Source organism: Aptenodytes patagonicus, chromosome 2 (genome assembly GCF_965638725.1).
Source record: "Aptenodytes patagonicus chromosome 2, bAptPat1.pri.cur, whole genome shotgun sequence".
Classification (NCBI taxonomy): domain Eukaryota; kingdom Metazoa; phylum Chordata; class Aves; order Sphenisciformes; family Spheniscidae; genus Aptenodytes; species Aptenodytes patagonicus.
Genome location: NC_134950.1, coordinates 149,837,639 through 149,864,108, shown reverse-complemented (window position 1 = coordinate 149,864,108; position 26,470 = coordinate 149,837,639). Strand labels below are relative to the sequence as shown.

General features: G+C 38.1%; 1 protein-coding gene across 9 annotated transcripts in view; it reads right to left on the bottom strand.

Moving 5' to 3' along the window:
• CACNB2 (calcium voltage-gated channel auxiliary subunit beta 2) overlaps positions 1 to 26,470 on the bottom strand; it is a 272,822-nt gene that overhangs the window by 22,335 nt on the left and 224,017 nt on the right. For 6 of the 9 annotated variants that reach the window (XM_076331652.1, XM_076331653.1, XM_076331659.1 and 3 more), the window contains 6 exons: positions 22,497 to 22,633; positions 20,624 to 20,700; positions 16,552 to 16,685; positions 13,020 to 13,100; positions 12,646 to 12,704; positions 9,465 to 9,574 (listed from right to left, as the gene is read on the bottom strand). In XM_076331652.1, the coding sequence (XP_076187767.1) occupies positions 9,465 to 9,574; positions 12,646 to 12,704; positions 13,020 to 13,100; positions 16,552 to 16,685; positions 20,624 to 20,700; positions 22,497 to 22,633 (598 nt within the window). Of the gene's footprint in view, positions 1 to 9,464; positions 9,575 to 12,645; positions 12,705 to 13,019; positions 13,101 to 16,386; positions 16,407 to 16,551; positions 16,686 to 20,623; positions 20,701 to 22,496; positions 22,634 to 26,470 lie in introns of all 9 variants that reach the window. The other 3 variants (XM_076331654.1, XM_076331655.1, XM_076331661.1) reach the window with 1 other exon arrangement.

Genomic DNA, 26,470 nt, shown 5'->3' with positions numbered 1-26,470 from the left:
TAACACATTGAACACCTTTTTTCTTCTCTTTGAACTATATTAGATCCTTGAGACTTTGGAATGGAAATACACTCTTGGTCAAATCCCAATTTTGCATTCCTGTCCCACGGCCTCTGTGAGTAGGGAAGGATTTTTATGAGGCTTAGCTAGCACTCTTTTAAGTTTATTTTTAATTTATAGTCAGGGTAGCATTTACTTGAAACTTATCACGTACATCAACTGTCATTAAATTACCAAACATGGAGAATACATAATAACATTAACATATATATATATATAAAATGTGTGTATATATATATATAAAATAAATTGTTACCACAGTTTCAAGCATTCAACTGGCTTTTTACACAGCTATCAAGAAAATAAAAATACAAGGCTGAAATTTGCACTGATAACCCACTACTATTTCTTCAAGCATTTATGTATCATTTTCAGGAAACAAAACTCGGGATATCAATCTAATGATGTGAAGGGAGCTCTATACATTTTCTAGAGACAACTTTCTAAAGGTAGGCACTCAACTGCACATGCAATTGGGTGCATGTGATTCCTAACAGGTTACTGCATATGCACATACAAAGCAAATAAACAGATTCCCAGCCATTTGACTGCGATCAATTTACCATACACATGACGACATATTTTACATCAACATTCACATTTTTGTGTTAGAATATGCAGATTAGGTGCACACATCTTAGAAATTTGCAGTGGAAAACCTAATCTTTAAGCATTTACTTGTCAATCTCAACTTTATTTTTAGAATTACTTAAAAATAAATAAGGAAAACCAGCAAGGTTTTCTAAAAGAAATACTTAGCAGCACAGTACAGGATTGGCTTTTGTCTATCAGTGAGCCAGTTAAGAGAAACACATGGTGGTTCTGTGAGGTACAATAAAGCACTGAACACAAAACAGCAGGAAAAGTAATTTGCAAGCTTGTATACATACCCAAAACATCTGGAAAGGGAGAGCATTAATGAAGCAAAGAATGGAAAAAGCCAAGACAATCAGGTTCTTGTACAAAACATACAGCATGAGGTAAGGTTATAACAAGCGTAACATACACAGAAACAACAAAAGGTTTGGGTCCTTTTGACAAAGAAATGCAGCAAAAGCAGAGAGAAGGTTCAGCAGTTTCTGCAAGTGGTATGTGCACTTATAGAAATTTAACTAAGCCAATTGGGACTGATTTTCAGGTGAATGAGATTTAACCATGTTCTGTACTTTCTTGGAGAGAAAAGTCTTTTCAAAATTACAGATTTCTTCTAGGCTTTTAAAGAAATGAATCAATTGCCCTTTCCTTAAATTTAGTTCTAGCATTTCACATATTAAACATGTAACAGTATTGACAAGCAAACATTTCTCTTCATATACAAAACAAGCTTTCATATAGGAGAGAAGTAAGACTGTACTGTCCTACTAAATCTTTACGAGCCAGACACTATTTTTATAAAATTCTTGGATACATTAATTTTACACTAGAATACTCAGTGAATGATAACTATTCAGTGGTAGCATTGGTTTCCAATGAATCAAATCCCAAGTCTATTTTTAACTGAGTCCTTTACAGAAGCAAACTTTCAGTCAATAGGTGTGTGTAGCATTAAGCCCACTGAGACTTCCCTATAATCCTGTAAATCCAGTACCTCATGCCAATTCCTACTCCTGATTATCACATTGTTTGTCTACGCCTCCTTGAAAGTAATTCTGGTTTATCTATTAAATCAGTTCCAAATAATGGCACTCACTGAACTGTTTGCTGTGCTATGCACAATTATGAACAATATGCACAATACTGCAAACCTATATTGGGTGATAAGGTAAGAGTTGTTCTCAAAAACAGGTTCATTCATTTCCCAGAAAAAAGTATTTGGTATTAATGTATCAAGCACATTACCTTTGTACTATATTAACTCGTTGATAGAACAAGGGCCGCTTATTAAAATAACACTTACATAAAAAACAACAATATATTTTCAAACGTCTAAGAAATAGCCTTCTCTGCTGCAGTTACAACTGCTGCTCACAAACGTGAGCATAACTGAGGCATAAATCAGTCACTTGACTGTCTAGCTGCATGAGATACCACCACACAAAGGTGGGTGAATAAAGGAATAGCTTCCCATTGAACCTGCAAAGGGGGAGGCATTTGGATTAACATATAGCGGTTCTGGGGAGCTATATATGCTATAATAAAAAGCTGTTTTTAAATGACACCAGATGTGGAAATAAACACATGGGTCTCAGTCCACGCGGCACCGACTGTTCAAGGAGGAGAGAGACAGACAGCAACTCATCTCCCCCATGTCCCACAGCCGTGCAGCCAGGAGACCTGTTCAGACCAAACCAAACCAAACCAAACCAAACCAAACCAAACCAAACCAAACCAAACCGTGTTTTTCATTAACAAGATGAAATTTTATTGCAATAAATACCGTTTTTAAATATCTGGACCAGAACTAAGTCATTGTAGATAGTCTGGACAAAAAAAAAAAAAAAGCACAAATTCAGTGTTTGCTGAAATTCTTTTTTTTTTTTTCAGTGATTTGGAGAAAAGGTCATCTTATTCTTATTTTATACAAGGGAAAATGTAGGTAGAGAAAGAACCCATTTCCCAGGACCCCTCAGCAGTCCTGCAGCAGATACTAAAAAAGAACTAAGGTAACCTGAGTCCCGACTCAATGATTTAGCTATGACTGAAACTTGTATTAGAAAAGAATATTATTTGGCTGCAAAGTTAATACTAACAAATTAGGAAATGCCAAGATAGCTCTCTTAAATCAAACCTTTTGTGGTCTGTATTATAAGACAGCATGCTCAGGAACATATAATAAATTTGTTTCTGTAGAGCTGCTGTCTCAGTCAGTGCACAACTCCATACACTGTCAACTGATAAGCAGCTATTGAATCATTTACTTTCTCTTCATTGTCAAATACGTTTCATGTCTCATTTAGAGCACGTTGTTCTAATCTTTCTCTGAAAACAGAATGAATAAATTATTTGTGGGCTATTTTATGGAACTTACTGTGGTGGTATTTCACTGATGCAATAAAATGATTTTTCACTTTGAAACACCCCGGTTAGGTGAGAAGCTGGAATTATTTATATTTTCCAGATAGAACATTGAATCACAAAGAATAATCACAAGTTATCACTAATTTGAGGGGGTTCAATTTCAGAAATGTAGTGCCTGATCCTTCAGAGTAATTACCATAGTAAAAATTACATTCAAACTAGAAAAATGGAAGCCATCCTACAGGAAATCCTCATTTCTGGGTATTCTTTCTTCCAAAATGGAACATAACCTTGAGATTCTTTTAGAAGTCAGTACTAAGACTCAGGACATTCCTGATGCTGCTCTGTACTGTCAGCACATGATATCAGTACTGATCTGAAAGAAGAGAAAAATTCTTTGAGCTATGCTGGGAATTAAAAGAATAGCTCCGCAGTTAAATGTCTGCAAAGAAGAGAGCCTAAAATAAGAGGACTTCTGGGGGATGAGGAGCCATAAAGCTGGTATTTCACAAGGTACCCAACAGTAGCTCCAGTAGTCCATAAAGTATTGCCTGGCTTCCATCTGCATTTTCCAAATCAGTGCATTACCATGCAACATGCTGGTTTTGATGACATACATTATTGTTTGACAGGTTCAAAGCCTGAATCTCAGTTTCAGCCACAATACTCAGTACTTCTACAAATCATGCTTGAGGCATGCAGAAAACACTGGAAAAAAATTAGCCATTTTTATAAAGCCTGTAAATAACTGGTCTAATACTATACAGGAATTCTGTATCAGAGGCAGCACTATTGCATTGGGCTCTTCAGTTAATTTGGTAAAAAGTCTCCCTTTCCACCCCTCAGCACTGCACCTCACCTCTGACGTGGTGAGCCAGGACTGCTGGCGGTGGGGCCGGAAGGGGAGCAAGGGGATGCCCCTTCCCTCTGTGCCTCCATCCTCCACTGGCACCGACCCTGGCTCCAGGCACGGGCAGTCACCATGCCACAGGCACGGCATGCTCTGCACTACCTTGGTGAGCTTTACGGGATGCCATCTGTGGCACTGAGCCCTCAGTGGTGCCAAGGGGCTACTTGTTGGCCCTGGGTGAGGTGTGCAGGCTGCTGTGATTCAGAAGAGAGGCTCATGGCATGTCACGCTGCGGTGCCATAGTTCATAGGCTATCGGGTCGTAGGCAGCAGACCCCCCTCTCCCACTGGGGCTATCCCTTTTTTCAAGAGAATCAACATCTGCTGAACCAACAGAGATAGACCAGTGCTCAGTATGCTTAAGACTGAAATTCAGATCCCTGTTCCAAACCAGATACAGCAGAAGCTTGACTCTCTGTGTCCTACATCCCAAATGTGTGTTTTAATTACTGGGGTATGAGCTCCTTGGAGGGTAGAAGATGGGTGATGAAGGAGTTTCCTCCTTACGATCAGGAATTCAATCTTGGATCCAAGAAGTCTTTCCTGTTAAAACTGATTTATTTACTGCCACAAAAAGTTGTGGTCAAATCACTATTCCCTGTCCTGCTCCCCCCAAATTTAAATTGAACATGCCCTGTTGTGCTTTTAGAGAACTTCATTTGCCTTCCTGAAGTTTCTTGCCTCATACATTGTACATGCTCCATAGCAAGCAAAACAGCAATTCACTGAGCAATTCCAATTCCCCACCATTAGTTTGCACATTTTTCAAAAAAACTGAGGCAGAGGACTGGTGGAAAAGTAGTCTGCAAACACATAATCAAAGACTGAATCACAGCATAAGAGTTAACCTCCTTACTATTACTTCCTAACCTTTATTTTGCACAAAGTTCGTAAACCTAACAATATTCTTTTAATAGCATTTTTTGTTGACTTATAGCAAATTCATCACACAAATAGAAAATAAAAATTCCACTATACGGTGTGATATTGCCACTCACCTCTGCTACTTGAGCCAACTAAGTACTCACAGCAGTGGTATGATATTTTCTGATTCTGACTCTATTTCTACCTTGAAGTACATTGCAGACAAGCAAGGGAACAGGCTGTAACACTCCTTGTATTTTCTTTCTTTTGCCCTTGCACAAGGGTTTTCCCATCGCCTAACAAAAGCAGTTCCCTTTTCTGACTCCAGGTTGTTTTATCCTGTCTCAGTTTTCCTCCCAGCCCACTGCTACCACATTGTTTCCCTCCCTGACTTCCTTCCTGGCTGTTTTTTGTCCTCCCATGGTTTACCCCATGTCTGGAGCACAGACCCTGGAAGTACTTCACCAGTGGGTTCAACTACCCCAGCTCCTACTACATGACTCCAACCTTTTCCATAATGGATTTTCACTACTTGCCTTTCTCCCTTAGCCCAGCCACCTGCTCCTCCAGTTGAATGTCTTCAAAGTAAACAACTTTTTACTCCATACTCCATGCTGCACAGCAAAGTAGGGATTGAAAGCTGAAAGATGAGCACCTTCCTGCTTTAGTTCTGTTTGGCTGCCCGGATCCAATCTGCTGGGGGCAGGTTCTGCTTAGCATCATTGCTGGACCTTGCCCAGGGAGAGCCGAGTCTTCAAACAATTCAGATGCAAAGCTCAACATGTGTTAATGGCAGCTTCTAATAATTTGGTCAAGTTTTCTCATTATTTTCATAGAAAATGCCCAGAAACATGTAACATCCAAGAGGAAGCAGTCAACGACTTGCTACGCCACCTGGATGCTCACAAGTCTATGGGGCCGGATGGGATCTACCTGAGAGTGCTGAGAGAGCTGGCGGAGGAGCTCGCCAAGACACTCTCCATCATTTATCAGCAGTCCTGGTTAACGGGGGAGGTCCCGGACGACTGGAGGCTTGCCAATGTGACGCCCATCTACAAGAAGGGCCGGAAGGAGGATCTGGCGAACTACAGGCCTATCAGCCTGACCTCGGTGCCGGGGAAGATTATGGAGCGGTTCATCTTGAGGGCACTCACAAGGCATGAGTGGGACAACCAGGGGATCAGGCCCAGCCAGCACGGATTCATGAGAGGCAGGTCCTGCTTGACCAACCTGATCTCCTTCTATGACCAGGTGACCCGCCTAGTGGGTGAGGGAAAGGCTGTGGATGTGGTCTACCTGGACTTCAGTAAGGCCTTTGACACCGTCTCCCACAGCATTCTCCTAGAGAAGCTGGCGGCTCACGGCTTAGACAGGTGTACTCTGCGCTGGGTAAAAAACTGGCTGGATGGCCAGGCCCAGAGAGTTGTGAATGGAGTTCAATCCAGTTGGCGGCCGGTCACGAGCGGTGTTCCCCAGGGCTCAGTTTTGGGGCCGGTCTTGTTCAATATCTTTATCAATGATGTGGATGAGGGGATGGAGTGCACCCTCAGTAAGTTTGCAGACGACACCCAGTTGGGCGGGAGTGTTGATCTGCTCGAGGGTAGGAAGGCTCTGCAGAGGGACCTGGACAGGCTGGACCGATGGGCCCAGGCCAATTGTATGAGGTTCAACAAGGACAAGTGCCGGGTCCTGCACTTCGGCCACAACAACCCCATGCAGCGCTACAGGCTTGGGGAAGAGTGGCTGGAAAGCTGCCTGGTGGAAAAGGACCTGGGGGTGTTGGTTGACAGCCGGCTGAACATGAGCCGGCAGGGTGCCCAGGCGGCCAAGAAGGCCAATGGCATCCTGGCCTGTATCAGAAATAGTGTGGCCAGCAGGAGTAGGGAAGTGATCGTGCCCCTGTACTCGGCCCTGGTGAGGCCGCACCTCGAGTACTGTGTTCAGTTTTGGGCCCCTCACTACAAGAAGGACGTCGAGGTGTTAGAGCGTGTCCAGAGAAGGGCAACGAGGCTGGTGAGGGGTCTGGAGAACAAGTCTTATGAGGAGCGGCTGAGGGAACTGGGGTTGTTTAGCCTGCAGAAAAGGAGGCTGAGGGGAGACCTCATCGCTCTCTACAACTCCCTGAAAGGAGGTTGTAGTGAGGTGGGTGTCGGTCTCTTCTCCCAAGTAACAAGCGATAGGACGAGAGGAAATGGCCTCAAGTTGCACCAGGGGAGGTTTAGATTGGACGTGAGGAAAAATTTCTTTACTGAAAGAGTGGTGAAACATTGGACCAGGCTGCCCAGGGAAGTGGTTGAGTCCCCATCCCTGGAAGTATTTAAAAGACGTGTAGATGAGGTGCTTAGGGACATGGTTTAGTGGGCATGGTGGTGTTGGGTCGACGGTTGGACTCAATGATCTTAGAGGTCTTTTCCAACCTTAATGATTCTATGATTCTATGAACTGAAATACTGTTCAATTCAGTACCAAATTTCAAAACCCTGCTAGATTACTAGAAGTATGGGAGTATTACAGCTTCTGAAAGAAAAGGTTTTGAGAATATTTTAACATAGGTTAAAACTATTTTTTGCTCTAACTTCATTGTTAATATGACCTAGTTGCTCTAACTAATATTTCCCAAGATAATTCAAAATGATTTTATAAATCAGTTAATATTTAGAACAATTATAAGCAACTGAAAACCTGATCTGTAGCAGGAAATCGTAGGTAATAATAATAGGCCTGTTACAAAAACTAGAGAGACATATCTATCTATCCACGTATTTACATATATACATAATCACTATCATCTTTTGGGTGTCTCCAACTGAGGTTCTGTCAGAACTTCCATTTTAAATACCTCTATCCAAAAAATACCTTGACCCAAAGAAAAGATGTTGATGTTCTTAAGGGTAAGGTTACCATGAGATAAAGGTGTACACGATTGGGCTGCATTTATTTTTTATAATTTTTTTTTCCTGTATAAATTTTTGTGATAGCTGTTTTACATATATGAAAATATGTTAGCATGAGGCATAGATGATACGCTTTTTACTGCTGCATATATTTGTGCAGTATTGCACAAAATTGCACATGCTTTGATGTTCAGGTTGGGAAATTAATCACCATGGTTCTGTTTGTTCCACGAGTGGGTGACCTCCATCTTTATTATCAATTTTCAGTTCTATTCAAAACAAGTGACACTTGTTTTAATAACTTTTCATTAGCTTTTTAAATAGACTTTGGCGACAAGACTAAAATTCACATAAAAGAATATTCTTGCGTGTAAAGATATTCATTATGTTGTTACAGTACATTGCATTTTGATATTTGAAAACACTTAAATTAAGACATACTTTGAAGCTATCAGACTACTTGCAAGTAAAGATTCACAGCCTCCACATAGTTGAAAGCAAGGGTTTTAAGAAGCAAATTTTCAAGAAAGGGAAGTCAAACTTTTTACGGCAGAGAAGCTCATTCTAAGAAGGACAGCTATATTAGGCAAATGTTAAATACTCAAAGTACAGGTGTACTCAGAAATTTTGTTATAAAACTGATAAAGAACCCATTTCGTAGGATGAATGAGACTCTCTTCCTGTTCCACAAATTTTACAAGATTTCAAGATACAATGCTGTGTTCAGGGGAAACCAAGCTCTCTCAAAGGTTACTAAGAGAAATCTGCAGCCTCGTAAAGACAGAGGCCCGGCTGGAGCATTCACCTGCGATCTAGGACATTAGAGTTCAAGTTCCTGCTTTTTTTATTTGAGCAGGGACTTGAACTTGGGTGTCCCGTATGTCAGCTGAATGCCCTAGCACGAGTATGTAGATTTCTGGTAGTATTTATCTTGGCTACCTCCAGGTGTCCCTAACACAGGGAATGAGCCAGCTGGGGCAGCAGAATCTCGCATATAATACACCTCGTGCTAGAGGAAAGGCTGAGGTCAGTCCACATGAGCTGAGACTCCAAAGTGACCACCGTTTCCTGTTTACTCTAAGGACACCTTGGGATGACAAGCTCCAGTGTAGCTATCTGTACTGCAGATGGTGACATTTAGTTACATCTTCCCAGCTAAGCTTGTTTTTCCTTCTGGCTAATAAATGTTTAATTACTTATACAACTGGACAAGCTTCAGTACAAAAAGACTCATGTGAGATGACAGATATGTATACTATGAACCTAGCTGTATAGTTTTTTTAAAATGTCTCCCCTTTTCCATCCTTCATTTTTTGTACCAACCTCAGCATTAGTTTAAACTGCTATTACATTCAGAAAAAGTGTACTTCAATAATTTTTTTCAGGTCTATTATCAGTAGCTATCACTACTAGTAATCTTATCAAAGATAATGCATAACATCAATAATATCTGTATAATTTCAGGTATTCTGAAACCATCACTTCTGTTTAACCAGAAGAATATCTCCAGATTTTATTTACCTTATGGATGGCTACTTCTCCCCACTGAGGCAAACAGCAGAACATGAAAACTGAACATAAGCAGGATTAACCAAAATCAGCACTATATGGAGTTTATGGAGTAGTGATTTTAAAATGATTTCTAGTGCCAGGATTTCTGAATTATGGGAATCGTGATTTTCTCACAGCAGAGAGAAGGCTATTTTTAGCTTACAGATATGAACTGAAAGTAGCGTACTTTACAGCCAATTTGTAGATAGCATCATTACAGGTACTTACCCAAGCTTGATCTTGTGTTAGATCGCTCTATTATCGCATGCTTACTGGGGTTGTTTAATACTGAGCGTTTGGCAAGTGAGATGTCTGCTGTGACTCGTGTAATTGATATACTGCAAAAATAAAATACAGTAAAGTAGAACAGAATGTTATTTATTTTGCAGGGATGTGGGGAGAAAAAGAGACTCAATTAACGCTAGAAGATGGCCAAGACTACAGGAAAACAAATTCTCCTCAGCAGCACAGTATGCTTTGCACAATGTGAACAGAGAAGAAACTTCAACTAATACCGCTACAAGAACTATTGACAAGACACCCCCCTTTCTGCACAGTACCGAAATGCAGTATGACCACTGACTGCAAAGCTACACGTCTGGGGAGAGGCAAGGCAGGAGGAGGTCAGAGACCTGCTGCAGAAGATGGGACTTCCCTGGGGGCTCCAGGCCTGATGTGGTTGGACTTTGCACCAACATCCCCAGTATGAATAGGCTGGTTTCTCCTTTCCCTAATTTTGATTAATTTGTTGAAAGGTACTAAACGACAACCTGGCTTACTTTAACCATATGTGTAAGACATATAGGGATATGCAGACTTAACAGGTAAAGGTAAGGCTTAGCAGGGAAACTAGTACAGCCATATAACTCTTATTTTTATTGTTCAGTTTACTAGCACACGTTTTTTAACAGAGTGCAAGAGTTACCTATAATTTTGCAGAAAGATCCAGCAATATGCTGGCCACCCAAAAATGTGGACTGCAACACAGAGAAGCAAATGAAAACTCTGGGCTGAGTATCTGGCCGGCTCAGCTTTGTGTTTATGAGAAAAGATGAGCCAAGAAAGAAGTGGTTACTTCCAGTTGTTTGCACTGACCTGCTACATAACCTTCTGCATATTCTTCTTCCTAGGAAAACAGTTAACTCTGTTTTGCTTTACAGAGTCAAAATGCACCCTTTGGATAAATCCCCTTTCAAACTCTCTGGTCTAATGAGGTTTAGGGGTCACATTTTTCCAGTGCTGAGAGTTAAATCAGACTGATGATACTCCCTTGTTCTTCTATGTATGATTTTAATTGCAATGTAAAAGGAGGAAATGGATTTGCTAAGAAGAGGGAGGGCTCCTCTCTAGTAAGCACAGTCAGATGCTGTTCATCTGAAATATAACCAAACAGGTCATTTCCCAATGAGCTCAACATGTGTATATATTTATCTAAAACCCTATAAAATGTAACAAAGCCAGAAGTTAATACAGAAAAACAGAATTATTTGCATAATACTGATTAGTAACATAATTTTGGAAATTTAGGCATTATTTAACTTAAGCTAAAAACATAACCAGAGATTGCGATTTCTGGCACAGCTCCTCACAGATAATGCCATGAGTCTTAAAATGAAATCCAACTCCCAATTCGGGGTACTCATTAGTTATCGTTATTTGCTAATTGATGAACACTACAAACTTTTATGGCTTTTTGGTTTTTGGTTGTTTTTTTTCTTTCCTGGCAGTCTTCCTTGCAATAGAAAATAATTTTTCCCTTTTTCAAATGCAATTATAGTATATTGAACAGAGCTAGGTTTATCATTCTAAAAATGCTATTTTTGCTTTTAAGATCTTTTAACATCTTTTTAAGGTCATTTTAATGTCTTTTGAGATATGTAACACCAGGAAGAACAAGTCTGCTCTCAAAACAAAGGGTACGTGTATTCATATAGTGAGACAATTGCTATGAGAGTGGGGACAGCTTGACAGCAGAATGGCAGTGAAAGCAGCAGCATGAATCTAAGAACCTCCTGTACAAATTTGTTGAGGACCTTGAGTACCAATTCAGATTGCTACTGAAGTTTGGGATGCTTCAAATCTGCTACTATAGATATCAATTTTATTGAGAGTATTTGTGGATTTACCCTGCCACAATTGGATCTACAACTGAAAATTAGCTATGCTCTAAGATACTTTAAGACATAAAGATGCAACAACATTTTTCTGCTTGCAACACTCACTATTTTGTTAACTTCCAATTCTGAAGGTACATATCTAAGATTTGACAACCCTGACTAATATAAAGAGGGACTACTAAGTCGTTAGGTCTCAACATCATCATTCTGAGTGAGAAAATCCAACAGCTTAAACCACAACGTCTAGTATTTTAAAGAGCTGAAGCTATTGACAGAAAACCTCAAGCTCCCTCTTAAAAGTTTGACAGCACCAGGACAGATAGAATAGTGTTACTGCTCTGCCCACTTCCAAACTAAATGGAACATTCATTGAAGTTACAGAAATTATAACAAGACCTTCCCGTTTTCTCAATTTCCCCCCCCAAATGTCAACCCGCTAGCACATATTAATCCGCGGCCTGGTCCAGTAGCAACACAATCACATGTGGAGAATCCACCTGATGTCTCTGGTCCATGGGTCCGTGATGTTTAAATTACAGAACATGCCACTGCTTCTAGAGACAGATTGTCATTTGACATTTGTACTACAGTAATGCCTGGAGGCTCAAATACAAATCAGATTGGACCTTGCCGAGTATGCTGGGGGGGGACAGGCTGTAACAGCACTCGGATCAAAATCCAGCAAAGTGCAGCCTGTCTGCTACCAAGGGTGACCATATTTCAGCAAGGGGGGGGACTGACACCCCTCCCCAGCAGTCCTTTTGAGACTTCCCATTATAGAGTCCAGCACTACTGTCAAACCTAGCTCCCAGCTTGAGGGATCAAGAGTTTGACAATCATATACATTAGACAGTCTGAATCTCATAACACTCTTTCCAAGTTAGATGCCACTGTAAGCAACTAGAGCTGAGATGGAACGGTGGCACCCATCAGCTTGTGTAGAACCCAGGAAGCATTGATGAGATATCGCCTAAAAATACTTAAACAAAAGATTTTTTTAATAGTACACATTTATTAAATCTGTAGATAAACATCTAGCAATGCAGAGTATGAATGTCAGTCATGAACATCCTTTTTTCCACTCTCAACATATATAAGCTCTTGAATACTTCCCACTGCAATACGGCCTCAGTGTGGTCTGCTAAGGAAGCGCTATAGGCCACTGAACAAGGAATTAGCTGCCATTCCTAATTTTCTACACATATTTTGCCAAGAATATCGTTATTTCTTAAAAGCTGGTAGTACCTAAACAGGACCTGAAGTCAAGTAGATTTGCATTGCAAAGTACTTACCGCCCTTCGAATCTATGCTTTAAAAAATCAAATAATGCTTTTTGCATCATATCTGTTACCTAGAAGCAAACAAACAACAAATTAATAATCACATAGGAAACTCATAACACCTGATGCTAATAATAATATGTAATAAAGTTGACAGTAAATCTTATATCTGAACAATATGATTGGAATGTAAGTAATTTATTCTTAATCTGAATTCTGATAGGAAATAAAATACATGTAAGCAGGTATCTGGTAGAAATAAAAACTATCTGTATTTTTGTCTATGATATAAATTATGTTATTCAGCTGAACTACCTTTGAACATTCAAATACGAATGAAGCACAATATTTTTGGCAAAAGAAAACGATTCACAACGATCGCTTACCTCGTATCCCTTCAGAGAAGGCCCCACTAAAACTACTGGTCGCATAGAAGGCACTACATCATAGGGAGGGATGTGCTCTGTCTGCAAAACAGAAAAAGCTTTCAGCATCGCAGCACCTAGAGAAAGTATTACACATTACTTACAATATTAGGAACTCTGAATTTCCAGTGATGTCACCAACACAGGAATCATGGATTCAATAACTTTTCCCGAAAACTGGTAGTACAAGATAAGGACATAACAGGTTCAGGGATTTCTTTTGAAAAAGCTTCTCTCTGACTTTTGGTTTCCTTGCTGTTTTCATATTTGCTCTGGATAGCTACAAAACTGTTATTCTGGAGACATTCACACGTCCCACTCCATAATTCCTAACTGGTTAATTGCAAAGGTTATTTCCAATACTTAATGATTTGAAATGATTGACTCTAGAGCTGTGACATCTGCTTCCCACCAAAATTTTACGTAGGCAAATTATGAAGGAGAAAAATAAAACAAAAAGGGAGGGGAAAAGCAAAACACATCTCTTTTTATGTTCAGATCTGCCCACTGCTTGACAAAACATTGTGACACCACTGCAAATTCCCATGGGAGCACTCATAGTCTGACTTCCACATTTGCATCCGCAATTCACTTGCAAATGAAATAAAAATAATGACTGATCAAGTTTGTATTTATAGAAAATTTTCATAAACAGAGCTTGGGATAGCAATCCTTCCACTTTGGGAAGTTCCCGTCACCACCCAAGATTGGATTCTGTTAGCACAACATTCACCAAACTACTTACTGATGTATCGTGCACAATTTGTAAAAAGTATTTTAAAATACAAAGATAAAAAGATTGCCTGCTTCCAAAGATTGCAAAAAATTTTAATGTTATCGAAATGATATAAACAAATTAAACTGGGTTTTTTTCTTTAATAAATGGCTATTCAATATGTATCACCAAGAATGTATCTTATCAGAACGAGTTTTTTGTTTGTAAGGGAGGGTTTGGTTTATCTTTGTCTTGGGGAAAAAAATGATTGAAATCCAAACCCAGGAACGTGTGGGTGATATGGAAAAAGGTATGCCAGATCTATTTTTCAAATACCAACATAGTACAAATACATCAGGCAAGATCACAGAATACAGTCATTGTTTGTTGTTTCAGTACTCAATGTATCCCAAGGTGTTTCACAATAACATTAAAATAAGTATATACATTCCGAAACACAAAAACACACAGACAGACATTAATACAGTGACAGCACAAAATGCTACACAAGCAGCAGTCTAAAGCAGTCTAAAACACGGAAAACATTTTTGCGAATGTTTTTCAACGTAATTTATCTTATTTTTTGTTACCTGTAGCTTCACCAGATAATTAGTAACATAAGAATGAATACTAGTGCCCAAGGCATCATAAGCATGTGAAATGAACTTATTTTACACAGTGCAGAATCTGACTCAACACATTTCAAAGCAAAACCCTGCAATTATGCTGTGCCAGTATCAAAATGCAGCCCTTCACTGTTCTTGCTAATACTACTAATAATCTGATAAGGATATTAGAGACAGATCCTAAGAAAAATTCGTTACAGATGTGTAAGTGCTTACAGCATGAGTGTCCTGATGCAACAGATCTTTGTCTTAATGTGGCTGACTCAACCGAAGGTATTCATGCTAAAAGTTAAGCAGCTATTTGAAAGTTAGGGAAAGCACAGAAATTACCTTATTTGATGGAATACGGGGTATTTTTAAAATCTGTTCTGTCGAAACAGGCATTTTTTTTTCTCTAATCTTTACAGCTTGAAGTAATGAAGCTGTCAGCAGAAAATTGAGTAAAAGTTATCTAATGGAAGCATTAAAGTTCTTTAATTTAGCATTAGGGAATCTAATATTTTCTAAGGGACTGGCACTGAGCTATACAGCTTTCACTTGCAGATTCAAGTTCAAATATGAACTTGGAATAAAGTTTAGTTTTGACCATATGGCTTTTGCTCAGTGGTTTGACTATGTATGATAAGTTTGGGATGCCCATCCAGTATTTACTGTAAATGTCAGTATTACAAAACCCACTATAACCAGTAGTGATTCTGATACAGAAGGAAAGAGGCACCACAGAATGAAGAGGGAGATGGGACTACCCACCATCCAGGTCCAAGGTGGTTCATCTAGAAGTTGCATCTTCGAAAGATGTTTACGCAGATAGCATCCAATACATGCCAACATGTATTATTCAACATGTATTATTCTTCCTTAGCATTTATACTTCGTTATAAATATGACTGAATAAGAAATTACTCAGAAGCAAGAAACTGCTGTTGATTTCCATAGTGGACTGTGAATGACGTGGTACTTAACAGACCCTACTGAAGCAAATACTGGTGAGTTTGGAAATGAGAAGGATCCAATATTATTTAAAGGAGTTCAAGAGAAAAGAGAGAGAGAGAAAAAGTTTTATTTACTAAACATGAGAGCATCCACAGCAATGGCAACAGTGTCACTTGGCACTGTTTATAAGCATTATAACAGTCTGTTGTTATTTGTAGATTTAAGTGAGCGGCTAAAAACAAATGAACAAGAGCTACGAAGACTAAGATTTAAAAACAAAAGAAATGTGGTATTTCACCACATAGTTTGGCTGCTACCTAATGTCTTGATAACTTATTCCAGCAAAGATCCTAGAAATGTATTGCAGTTTGCTGTAACAGGAAGCCAATTTCGTAGTTATCTGGGTTATCTATGGAGAGACATTGGCTCTCCTGGGAACCACCAGTACCATTTCCAATAGCTGAGATACTAAGAAAGTCTGACTGATGGATGGCAAGAACATTTGGCTGATAATTTATACATGACAACAGGAAAAACTCAAAATAAACCATCAAAACAAGTCTGCGGTTTTCCACTGGTCTTGTTTACCTGCAGATTTTGCACCTAGTGAATTAGAAGTTTAAATACTGACTAAATTAAAAATACAATGGTTTTGACTATTTGTTTTCTAAGTACAATCTGAGTATCTGATGAGATTCTAGTAATGTTTTCAATAGATTGAGTTATAAGGAAAAAAATAACTTGAGAAAGATAGAAATAGAAAGAATAAGCATGCACTAGAGAGGTGCATTATATGGATTTGTTAGAAATAAATTTCTCAAACTTTTAGAAGGCCTTCTAAGTGTGTCCTATTATTCCATCAAAAAGGATAAGTACTGTAGCAGAGTTTCATGGACGCCCTGAACCTGGGACTGTTTCTTTTCTTGTACTGAATCCACTAACAGCTTGATACATTTCTTCCTTAATTCTAGAATAGCTGCATTGTTAATCTGGGGTAATAATGCTAATGATGCCAGTGGCAGGATAAACACAGGTAATGTCAATATAAACTTACCGATTTCTGCTTCTGCTTAGCTACAGCAGCATGGAAAAGAAACAAAGAACAACAAAGCATGCATGTTATTGGCTTGTCAAAGGACGCAGACAGTTAACAGGACTAGAAATGTGACGCAGTGCAGGTGAGCAGGTGGACAGATGGGAGCTTGGAAGTCGGTGTTACCTTCTTAAAGAAGGGCATTCTTTTCTCTTTGGAGTGGGGTGATGTTACACTGTTTGCACTGGGTTTGGGGGAGCGATGGTTTGCTGGAATATCATTTTCTTCTGCATCTAAGCCAGTGGCATCTATGTCTATAGCTATATACAGACAAACAATTCAGAATTATCAGATGACAGGGAAAGTAAAGATAGGTTAAAAAGGAAATAACAGGTAAAGAAAAATAAAACTGTCCAGAGTAATAAATAAATAAATAAAAATTAAAAAATCAACCATGAGTACAAAACACAATAAAACAAAGGGAAAAATTTAAAGGTGCAGTACATTAGGATTAGAAGACAGAAGGCAATCTGTAAAAGCTACTATAACATTTTCCTCTGATCCCCTTTTACACAGCTACATCAGACATACACAGAATTACTCTTACAAAACAGAGCAATGGCCAAGTTCTTTCTTGTTACAGCAGTGTAAATCCAAAGTAGTTCACTGGAATAGATAAGACTTTCACCAATGTAAACACTAGAACTTGGCCAACAATATTTGAATTATTCTATAGCAATGAACACTAATTCAAAATGGGTATCATCAATTGAAATTTGACATGTCACTAGCATGTCTATAGGAAATTAAGAAACAGAAGAAAAATCACTTCTGAAGACAAAATCAGCCTGATACTGGTACAATAATATCTACATTTATCTCAGGGTGGACTACAATTGGCATTTTTAACCATTTTAACTAAAAATGCACAGTAGTCATAAGATACATTTATTAGAAATAATAAAAACAGACCTACTAATAGTGAAAACTAAAAAGAATGGGTAGCAGAAGAGAGGAAATTGATCCCAGCTTGTCTCAGAGACCTGGATCCTGTTGTAAAGAGTGAGGATGTAGGCAGGGCAAAATGGAAGTGAATACAAAAAACCACTCCTGTTCAACCTTTACCGCAAAAGAATATACAGCACACAGCACTTATACCATACATATAAAATATTTACCCTCTTTAGCAAGTAAGTAACAACAGTTTAAGCAAAAATCATCATGGACTCGGCAATAAATACATTTTCAAAATGCAAAGCCATGTTATCCTGAATGCTGAGTCCAACAGATACCTGCTAACTACATCTGAAACCAAACCAAACCAAACCAAACCAAACAAAAAAAAAAAGCTTTCTTGTTTACAATGCTCAATCTTGATCTTAAGTAATGTATAAAATTTGTCTTCAGAAAGCAAGTACATACACAAAAGTGATCCACAAACAAGCTGTGCAACACCATCCTTGTGTGTAAGGATCTTACCCACCTCTGGACACACACTGGTAACATATGCTTATCTTGCCGTGCCGTTATGTCGAACTAAATCTAATTCTAAATAGATGTGTAAGCAGTATCGTTTGCATTGACTTCATCCAAACTCATATTTAATCATTGGAAACTATTGTGAAACCACCTTAGTGACCTGCTTTCAGCTGCTTGATGAGCGGGACATCAATTAATACAGCGGCATGTGCTATTAAATTATGCAAAAAATAAATATTTCTGTCAAGCCTACATGCAGCTACTGATTTAAGAGACGCTTGGGACAGTGATCTCTTCTGTTTGAGTAATGTGTATTTTCCCATTTGAATTATCCACAGATCTAATGCCATGATGCCTGACAATCCTTGAGTAACAGAACTGTACCTTTGAGGCTGCCCTTGCCAGGAAAACCTGTGAGTAGATCTGCACCCTGTTTCATACTCCTGCTTCTAAAAACAGCCACAGAAATCACGTAACATTTTCTTCTAGCAACACTGTTCCTTCATCCTCTTCATAAGTATAAAAAGAACATATTATCTTTTTCTTGAATACAGGCCAGCACAGATGCTATAAATCACTCATAATAAGGCATATTAAAACCTTTGGTTCTATGTTCAACTAAAATAATCAGTAAAGAAAGATCAGGGTTGTTAGGTTTTTCCTGTAAAAAAGAAATGCAGCATTTGATCAGCTAGATATCAATATCTCCTTTTTTCATTCTCAGTCTTCACACTATGTAACATCTTCTGTGCTAGTTCTTTTACTGTTAATTATCTTTAGTTCATTGGGTTTTTTTCAAAGTCATTTTCACCATTATCCTCATCCTGTTTGGTGGCTCATGAGGACTGTATGGATTGATTACTATATCAATACAATATTGATTATTTATATGGCTACGAGCCTCCTTTTCAGTTGTTTTTCACTGGTTCTTCATCTTGTTTGGGTTTTTTTTGGTTTTGTGGCACTAGTTTATATTGGAAAAAAAAACCTGTCTCAAAGTAAAAAAATGAAGTTAGCTTATTCAGTTACAATCCCTTCAACTCATTAAATAATTTATGTATTTGTCATTTATTATACTTTCAAAAAGAGGAGGCCTGGGAACAATCATTGAACTGTACTTCAAAGTCACTTGAGTTCTTGTGTTAGTCACAAACTATGCCTCTTTCACCCTTCTAGGGCTGTCTTAAGAGAAGCAAAAAAAAAATACTGCAGACCCAAAATCTTAAGATTACAGAATAAGCTAATGTGTACCATTCATAAATATTCTCCAAATCTTCAGTGTAACTAAATAAATTTAACCAGATTTTCTTCCTTCTCCAGAAAAACAGGTTTCTGAAAACTACTGTCAAAGAAATGAATCAATGCAATGAAAATTACAGCATCGCTAGGAATCAGTCAGTTGGTAACCAAAGTAGGCTGCCCATTCTCTTACCTCTAAATTCTGTGCAACATTCTGAAAATTTCATATGTTCTGCTGTTCAAGTGTTTTTAGGATACAAAAAAATATTATAGCATTTCCGATGCTCTAACTATAAAATTACAACATAGGCCAATGGACACTTTCTACTGCAAAAACGCAGTTGTTTAAAAAGTGGGTCTTAACAGTAAATATGACAGTTTAAAGCCATCGTAAAATAAAAGATTAAGGTGTGTTCTACAGACTTGTGATGGAAACATGTTACTAAACTAAAAATATATTTAAAAAAAAAAAGGGAGGTAGGGAACTTAAGTGGAATTTTGATAAACAAACTGCAATTGTAATAAAGTTGGTTGTTACAAATTCATGGTTTCACAAGACAGACAGATATATTTTTCAAATAATTTAATCAAATTAAGCTACTACCATAACTTGATTGAATTCCTGTCTCGCTCTTAATGTCCATGTAAATACTTTAAAATCTTCAGGATCATTTTAAGATGCCTGCTCTGTAGACCAGGCTCTATATAAACTAATGCGATTGGAAAATACATGTCTTTGCCTCAGCAGACAAGGCACTAGCAACGTTCATTAATATTTTCCGATTTCGGGTATTCAAAATGTACATGTTCTCTCTCAGGAGAAGATAAAACATCCAGCAACGCAGCAGCTGAATTTAGTAGAATTTTTTTTTTTTTTTGGTAATCTTCTGCTATGCTTTTTTCAAGGAGCTAATGCCAGTTTCCTCCACCAACTCGCCATGTATTTGCTTCATACCTCTTGAATCCAACCTAACTGAAGTTAAATGTCTGTTGATGCTCCAAGTACAAAACAGTATTTGTGCAAAATCTGTCACAAAAGGCAAAAAATATCCAGTATGCTAGAATTATGTGAAGCATATCCTTACGATTAGAATTGCGAAACTGAAAGTTCCTGTTATAAAATAATGCCATTCTTGATGCTACTGCAGAAAGCTCTTGGGAATTTTTATTCTTATTGCTGCTTCTTCTCCTGTACCAGAAGGTGTTTGTTGTTCAGCAGGAGTGCTCAGACCAGTCCAAATCTCTAACTATCCTACTTTATGAACGCAGTCTGATAATTTTATTACGTCCTTGCTATAAAACACCGTGGTAAAAGCAGAGAGGGAATTTTTTTGATTGTTAACAGCCCTATCATTGCCTGAATTTGCTGGCATTGACTCCATTACTTCAAACCTACCCAAACCAGCCTTAGAGGGCAATGCAACCACTCAACCTTATACCTATGAAGTACAGGGAATAAGAAAAATAGGACTAAATGTATATAAATTTTAACTGATTAGGTTCATGAGTCCATAAACCAAAGGGTTCATGACCTACTCACCAGATGATGGAGGCGTCGATTTTCTGGAACTAGGAACAATGTCACCCAAACTGGATGAAGAGTTTCCTCCTGATTTACTAGAGTAAAGCAACAAATTAGTCTGATGTTTAATAGCTTTCTCAGTATTTATTCTAGTTGATTTATTACCTGTCTTCTAAATGAGCTGCTAGCAGAGAGACAAACAGTATTTCTGGCAGTGGTATAAAATATACATCTTACACAAAACGTGTGTACATTTTGAGGACTGAGGAACTGCAAACATCAATCACGCTCCTTGTTCTGATGTGCAACTTCATTCTGCTGCATATGCTCTCACTACCTCATGATCTTAATGTGATCCAATTATTAATATGGCTACTGATATATAATTATTAATATTACTACTTATTACTAAGATTAATTCTTAAGCCAGTGAGCACATCTGTTTCTTTTAACAGAAGAGTTATTGATAGCTCCCTAGTGAAACTGATAGTGTCTTTGCCTAACGTCTTTTCAATTCAATTAAAGTACAAATTCTTTTGCTGTCTCAATACCAGGTAGCACTTAGGAAAAAAAAGTCTGTCAAACAAAGATAAAGCAGTCTAAAGTTTTGTCAAGTCCTGCTTTGTGAAAACCTATCCAAGTTGTGAAAATGAAACAGTATTTTTAGTCATTTTATTTCAGTTACCATAACGAGAAAAGCACAGAAAAGAATTTAAGAAAGGCTATTTCACTCTTCAAATAATTCATGTGATAGTACTAGTTTCCAGTTTCTCCATCTTCAAATATTAATAAGCACTAAATAAATGCATTTGTGGCATAGGACTGTTATCTCCAGTGAGAAGTTCTGGAGACTGGAAGCCTTCACAATTTGGAAAGGGACGGAATCACTGGGTCAGATTTGGTTGTATCAGAAGTGTCACAAGAGGAATAAGGAACCTGACGTCCTCCTGCTGAGGACAGAACACTCATAGGAAAGGCATTTCACAGCTGGCGAATGCGGCTGAGCACTGCAGCATCCTGGTCTCCTCTTAGCATAGACACGCTCTTCAAACTCTGTTGCCCCTGCTATTGAAGTAGGAAAGCCTTTCCGGCTTCCCAAATGTTTCCCAGATGTTTTCTCAATTCCAGCTCCATCCCACTCAGACATACTGGAAATGTTTCCTATATACCCAAAGGGAAGCAAGTGGCATTTGCTTCCACATGTGTTAATGTTTACTGGAAAACAACTTTATTAAGAATTCTACAGTAAAGATGACATTATTACCATCTCCTAGTATTGTTCAGTACATTTAGATACTGAATCTTTATTTTTATGTAATGATGGCTGCGGTCAGAGACAACAAATGACTTGACATGAAACTTCCATCGTAAAATGCAGTATTCTTAAAAGCTGTATTTATAGGCAATGAATTTGACAAGACCAAAACATTTTTTCCCTGAGAGCTAACTAACAGGCACTGGCTTCAGCTTACAAATAAATTCATCTTAACATTTTCTGTAAGTTCTCAAAATCAGCTTTAAAAGTGTTTAGAAATTGTAAGATCATGAAAACAAGTAACAAATGTTAAAGAATTTAGGGAGATCAATTTTTAAGTCAAAAATTGTGCTTGCACATGGTAAATGTACTAACTGCAATGTATATTTGCAAATATTTTATAAAAATAAAATGGAATAATAGCCATTGTAGACCACCACAGACCACCAGTCTAAATATCTTTCTCTCTCAAATGGCAATGACATTAATTATATAAATAAATATTACTTCCTTCATTGATTCAAAATGTTTGTAGCTGCCAATTACAATAATTAAACAGAACTATAGCATACACAGCATTAACTTCCAAGTTGTGTGACAGTCATGCTACTATTTTTAATGATTTGTTGTTATTACCTGGAATAGAATTTTCCTTGTTTTGCCTTTTGTTCATGCTGCAGCCTCATGTTTTCTAGTTTGACTGGGCTTGGTATGAATCCTATTTCACAGCCTTCTTTTACCAACCGTCCTATCCACCAGTCATTATTAAATTTCTACAGATAAAAAAAAAAAAGTCATGTACTAAGAAATTACTGTATTTGGGATCATTTTGTTATTATTTTTAATTTGCAGCTAAGCCATTTTATATAATTCTTCCCTGCAGTTAATCACTGTACTATGTTATTATGGCAATGAAGAATTGTGGTAATATTCAGAAATACATTAAAATAATTATACCTTGCAAATTATTAAAATGCTATAGTACTTAAGCAGAAACCTTCCTTCATAGACTGCATGATTCTCCCTGGCTGTTATTTCCACCCATTTCACCATCTTTATTTTTTTCTGCTTCACAGTCTTTTCTCCTCATACATGAGAGCTGCTTTAGTCCTCCCTTGATGTTTCTCCTTGGTGGACATCAGAGATTTCTTCTGACCTGCTCCTACCCACTGCAACAATCTTTACAGCTCTGTAATAATCTATTTTTCTTGTTCCATTATATTCAGTTCTCTATTTAAAATAAAAAATACTACTTCTAAAACTCCCCCGCCTCTCTGAACTCACTAAAATCTTCTGAAATATGACTACATTCCACTACTTGTATATGCTCTACTGCATACAGCTCATGTGATCTGCATCTTAAACATAGAGTGATAGATTCACAAGGAATGGCTATCTTTGGATAACTAAAAAACCTTACAATTCTACAAATGCACAAGATGGTCCAACTAACTGCATTTCAGCTATATGAAATACGAGATAATGACTACTCTGATGTAATAATATTTATTCATACACACAGAGGGGGTTTTCTTTGGTTGTCTTGCAGAGGTCTGTAGAGCAGAAGTATTTGCTTTTTCCTTTATTATTTATTCACCATTTTTGGATGAGAATAGGTAACTTATGTATGGCCCCACATGCAGTACTCTAGGAGTTCCATGGGAATAACTACCATCAAATATGAATTTTGGATAATTTGGATTATTTATGAAAACGTACGAGAACATCTGAATGGAAAGAGAAGTGCATTAAACATGCACTATAATATCTACATTCAATGTTTAATTATTTAAAAAGCAGTTTTAACAAGTGTACAGTTAGGAGTAAAACATGTAAAATGTGTGGGCTCCCATAAAAAGGAATTAATTTCACCGAGAATACAACGTTGGTGAATCAATGATACACAACCTAAATTGCAGTATTATCTTTCATTTTGGCTACTACAGAAATGTTGTGATGCTTGAAACCAACTTTAAGATATATAGCTAACAAGAAATAAAGATTAAAATAAGTGCACTTTTAAGCTCATAAAATATAAGGGGATCTATAACATTGATCCAATGGGATGCCTTTATGAGTAAGAATACCAATATTTAATAGGGAGCTAATCTGGAATAGCAGTTTCTCAAGGCTGTATTAGACTGAAACATGTTATTAAAATCATAACCTTTCATTGCAAAATACTAACTAAAGATATGCATACGCATTTAAAATATGTTGTAGGATAATACAGGTAGAGGAAGACTAGAGCAATTGAGCCAATGGAGGTTGCCATTATATGGATCTGCTCTATGGTATACATGAAGTCTGCAGAAGTAGTATCATTAACTTGGTAAAAGGAAGAGATAGATACTTAAAAAACATCATTAAATTAAAATATGAACAGCCACTACTTTTTTATACTGTCCTATAGTACAACAGACTACTACGCAACAACATTAATTTTATTCTAATTGATAGAAATGCTAAATCCATAGGAATTTTTTCTTCATACAAAAATAAAAGCATCTGGAATTCACTCCTGCAAAGTCTCAAATCTAAAAGCTGTGTCAGTATATGAAAAGTAGGATAAGATACTTTTATAAGTAAACACCACCACACACAATACTTCCTAATTTCAAAAAGCTATAATGGAAATCTTGGTAGCGAGGTGTCCAGCTCTCAAGGTGCTGGCTGGGGTGAGCGATTCTCTATAATTCACCTGTGCATGGAGTGCCAAGGGAAACACAAATATGAATTAAATGCAAAGCAGAATTATGGCCATGCATTAAAGCCCCAAAAGATTCAGGAGTGACTATGATGCAGTGCATGTTTCTTCATGCAGGAAGGAATCCTTCATCTTTGTATGTACTGAGTTTTAACGAATGTAACCTGATCATGAAAATAAATTTCCCTCATACTCAGTCACTGCAGTACTTTTCACCATTGCCCACGTACATTTTGAACCGAGGTGTTTCTTGTTTGAGCCCTCCCAGCAGCACAAATTGGCGAACACTCCTCGCAGACAAGAAGAGGACAGCATCGATCCAATATGGCATTACTATGCAGGCAGAAGTTCAATCAGAGATTAACTTACATGTCTCTATTTCTAGCAACCAGTGAGGTATAAAATATAAAAGCAACACTGCATTTTATAGTCAAATATGTTTTTTTTACTTTTCATCTGCATAAGTAATTACATTTTGGACATTTCAGTTCTCCCAGCATCAACTATAGGGAGCAACAAAATTACTGAAGGAGCAGTATCTGGTGGGATACAGAAGCCTGGAGAGCAAGCAGGGCACGACCACAGAAGAGGGAGGGGGAGGACGTGGCTATGCAGGGAAGGGCCGCTCCTCGGGGGACTGTCCTGAAGAGGTTCGACCCACCCAGACGCAACAGCCGCTGCCAAACGCAGGACCAGCAAGTCCAAGTCAGACTCCTTGGGGGTCCCTTCCCACCTCTCCATCCCAGCGGGGCACCTGGCCTGGGCGCAGGGTCCCTTCCACAACCCAGCTCTGGCCTAGCACCACTAGACAGTCAACTTTCCTTAACTGCTTAGGGAGAAAACCAGATATTTTTAAAGGCAATTAGCACTGAGAGGCTGTTGTATTCTACCTGAAGCTGCAAGAACAACGGCATTTTAATCTGTATTTCCATTCCTCAGCGCTACATGCAGCCACAGACAATATAACAACTCAGCTGAGCTAAGTTTCCTTTTAAGGCATTTCTGGAGATCCAGAAAAGTTCAGGAAACTTCTTCCTCATTATCTTCCATGCATGTTTACATCTGAGTCTAAGTTGCACTGTGAGGAAAAAAGGATAAATTATAACAGAAAATCTGCTAGCACTGTGTTTCTGGTTCATATGGAAACATGGGAAAGACTTGATCTGAAGTCTGAGACTACCAGGTCATTCAAAATGCAGATGGAATAGATGACCATACAAAATCATTTAACGTCTAACCAAACTGAGCCGTATTTTCCAGGGCTTCCAGACTCACCAGAGAATGCTGATGGTTCTCTGCTGCCAGGATTCTGTGCCTGCTCATCTCTACTTTTGTCACAAAACAGAGCAGAGCAATTCTTTTGCACTATCATCAGACAGAAAACGTATTTTCTTCACTATATAGAGTTTGACTCCAAATTATCCCTTTTTTTTTGGTGTTTCATATATAAGGAAAATTATGATCATTAGTCATCGGTATAACGGCACTAAAAGTCCGTTTCTTGTGTTTCCTTAGTCTCTGTCCACCTGTATTTCCACCTGTGTATTAGGAATGTTTCTTGCTTCCGCAAAGCACCTGCACCAGCAGAATCATTGTGCATCATCAATCATGAGTACTGAGGGATTTTTCAATACTGTAAAATGGGGCAAAGATATAATTTTAAATGCATGGCTAAGTTACTCTCATCCATAAGCTTACTTTCTAGTTCTTCTGCTATAAATTTCCATTTCCAGATGGACCATTTTGTGACAAAACACAATGGAATATGACCAGAAGCTGGGAAATCTCCTAAAATGAGGGAGTCATTCAGAAGGGAGCAGCGGGCTGCTAAGGACTGTCTTGCAAGGAAAATGAGAGAGAAAGAAGAAGAGTTTAGGTTTTTGAAACTGTAAAACTTGAAAAT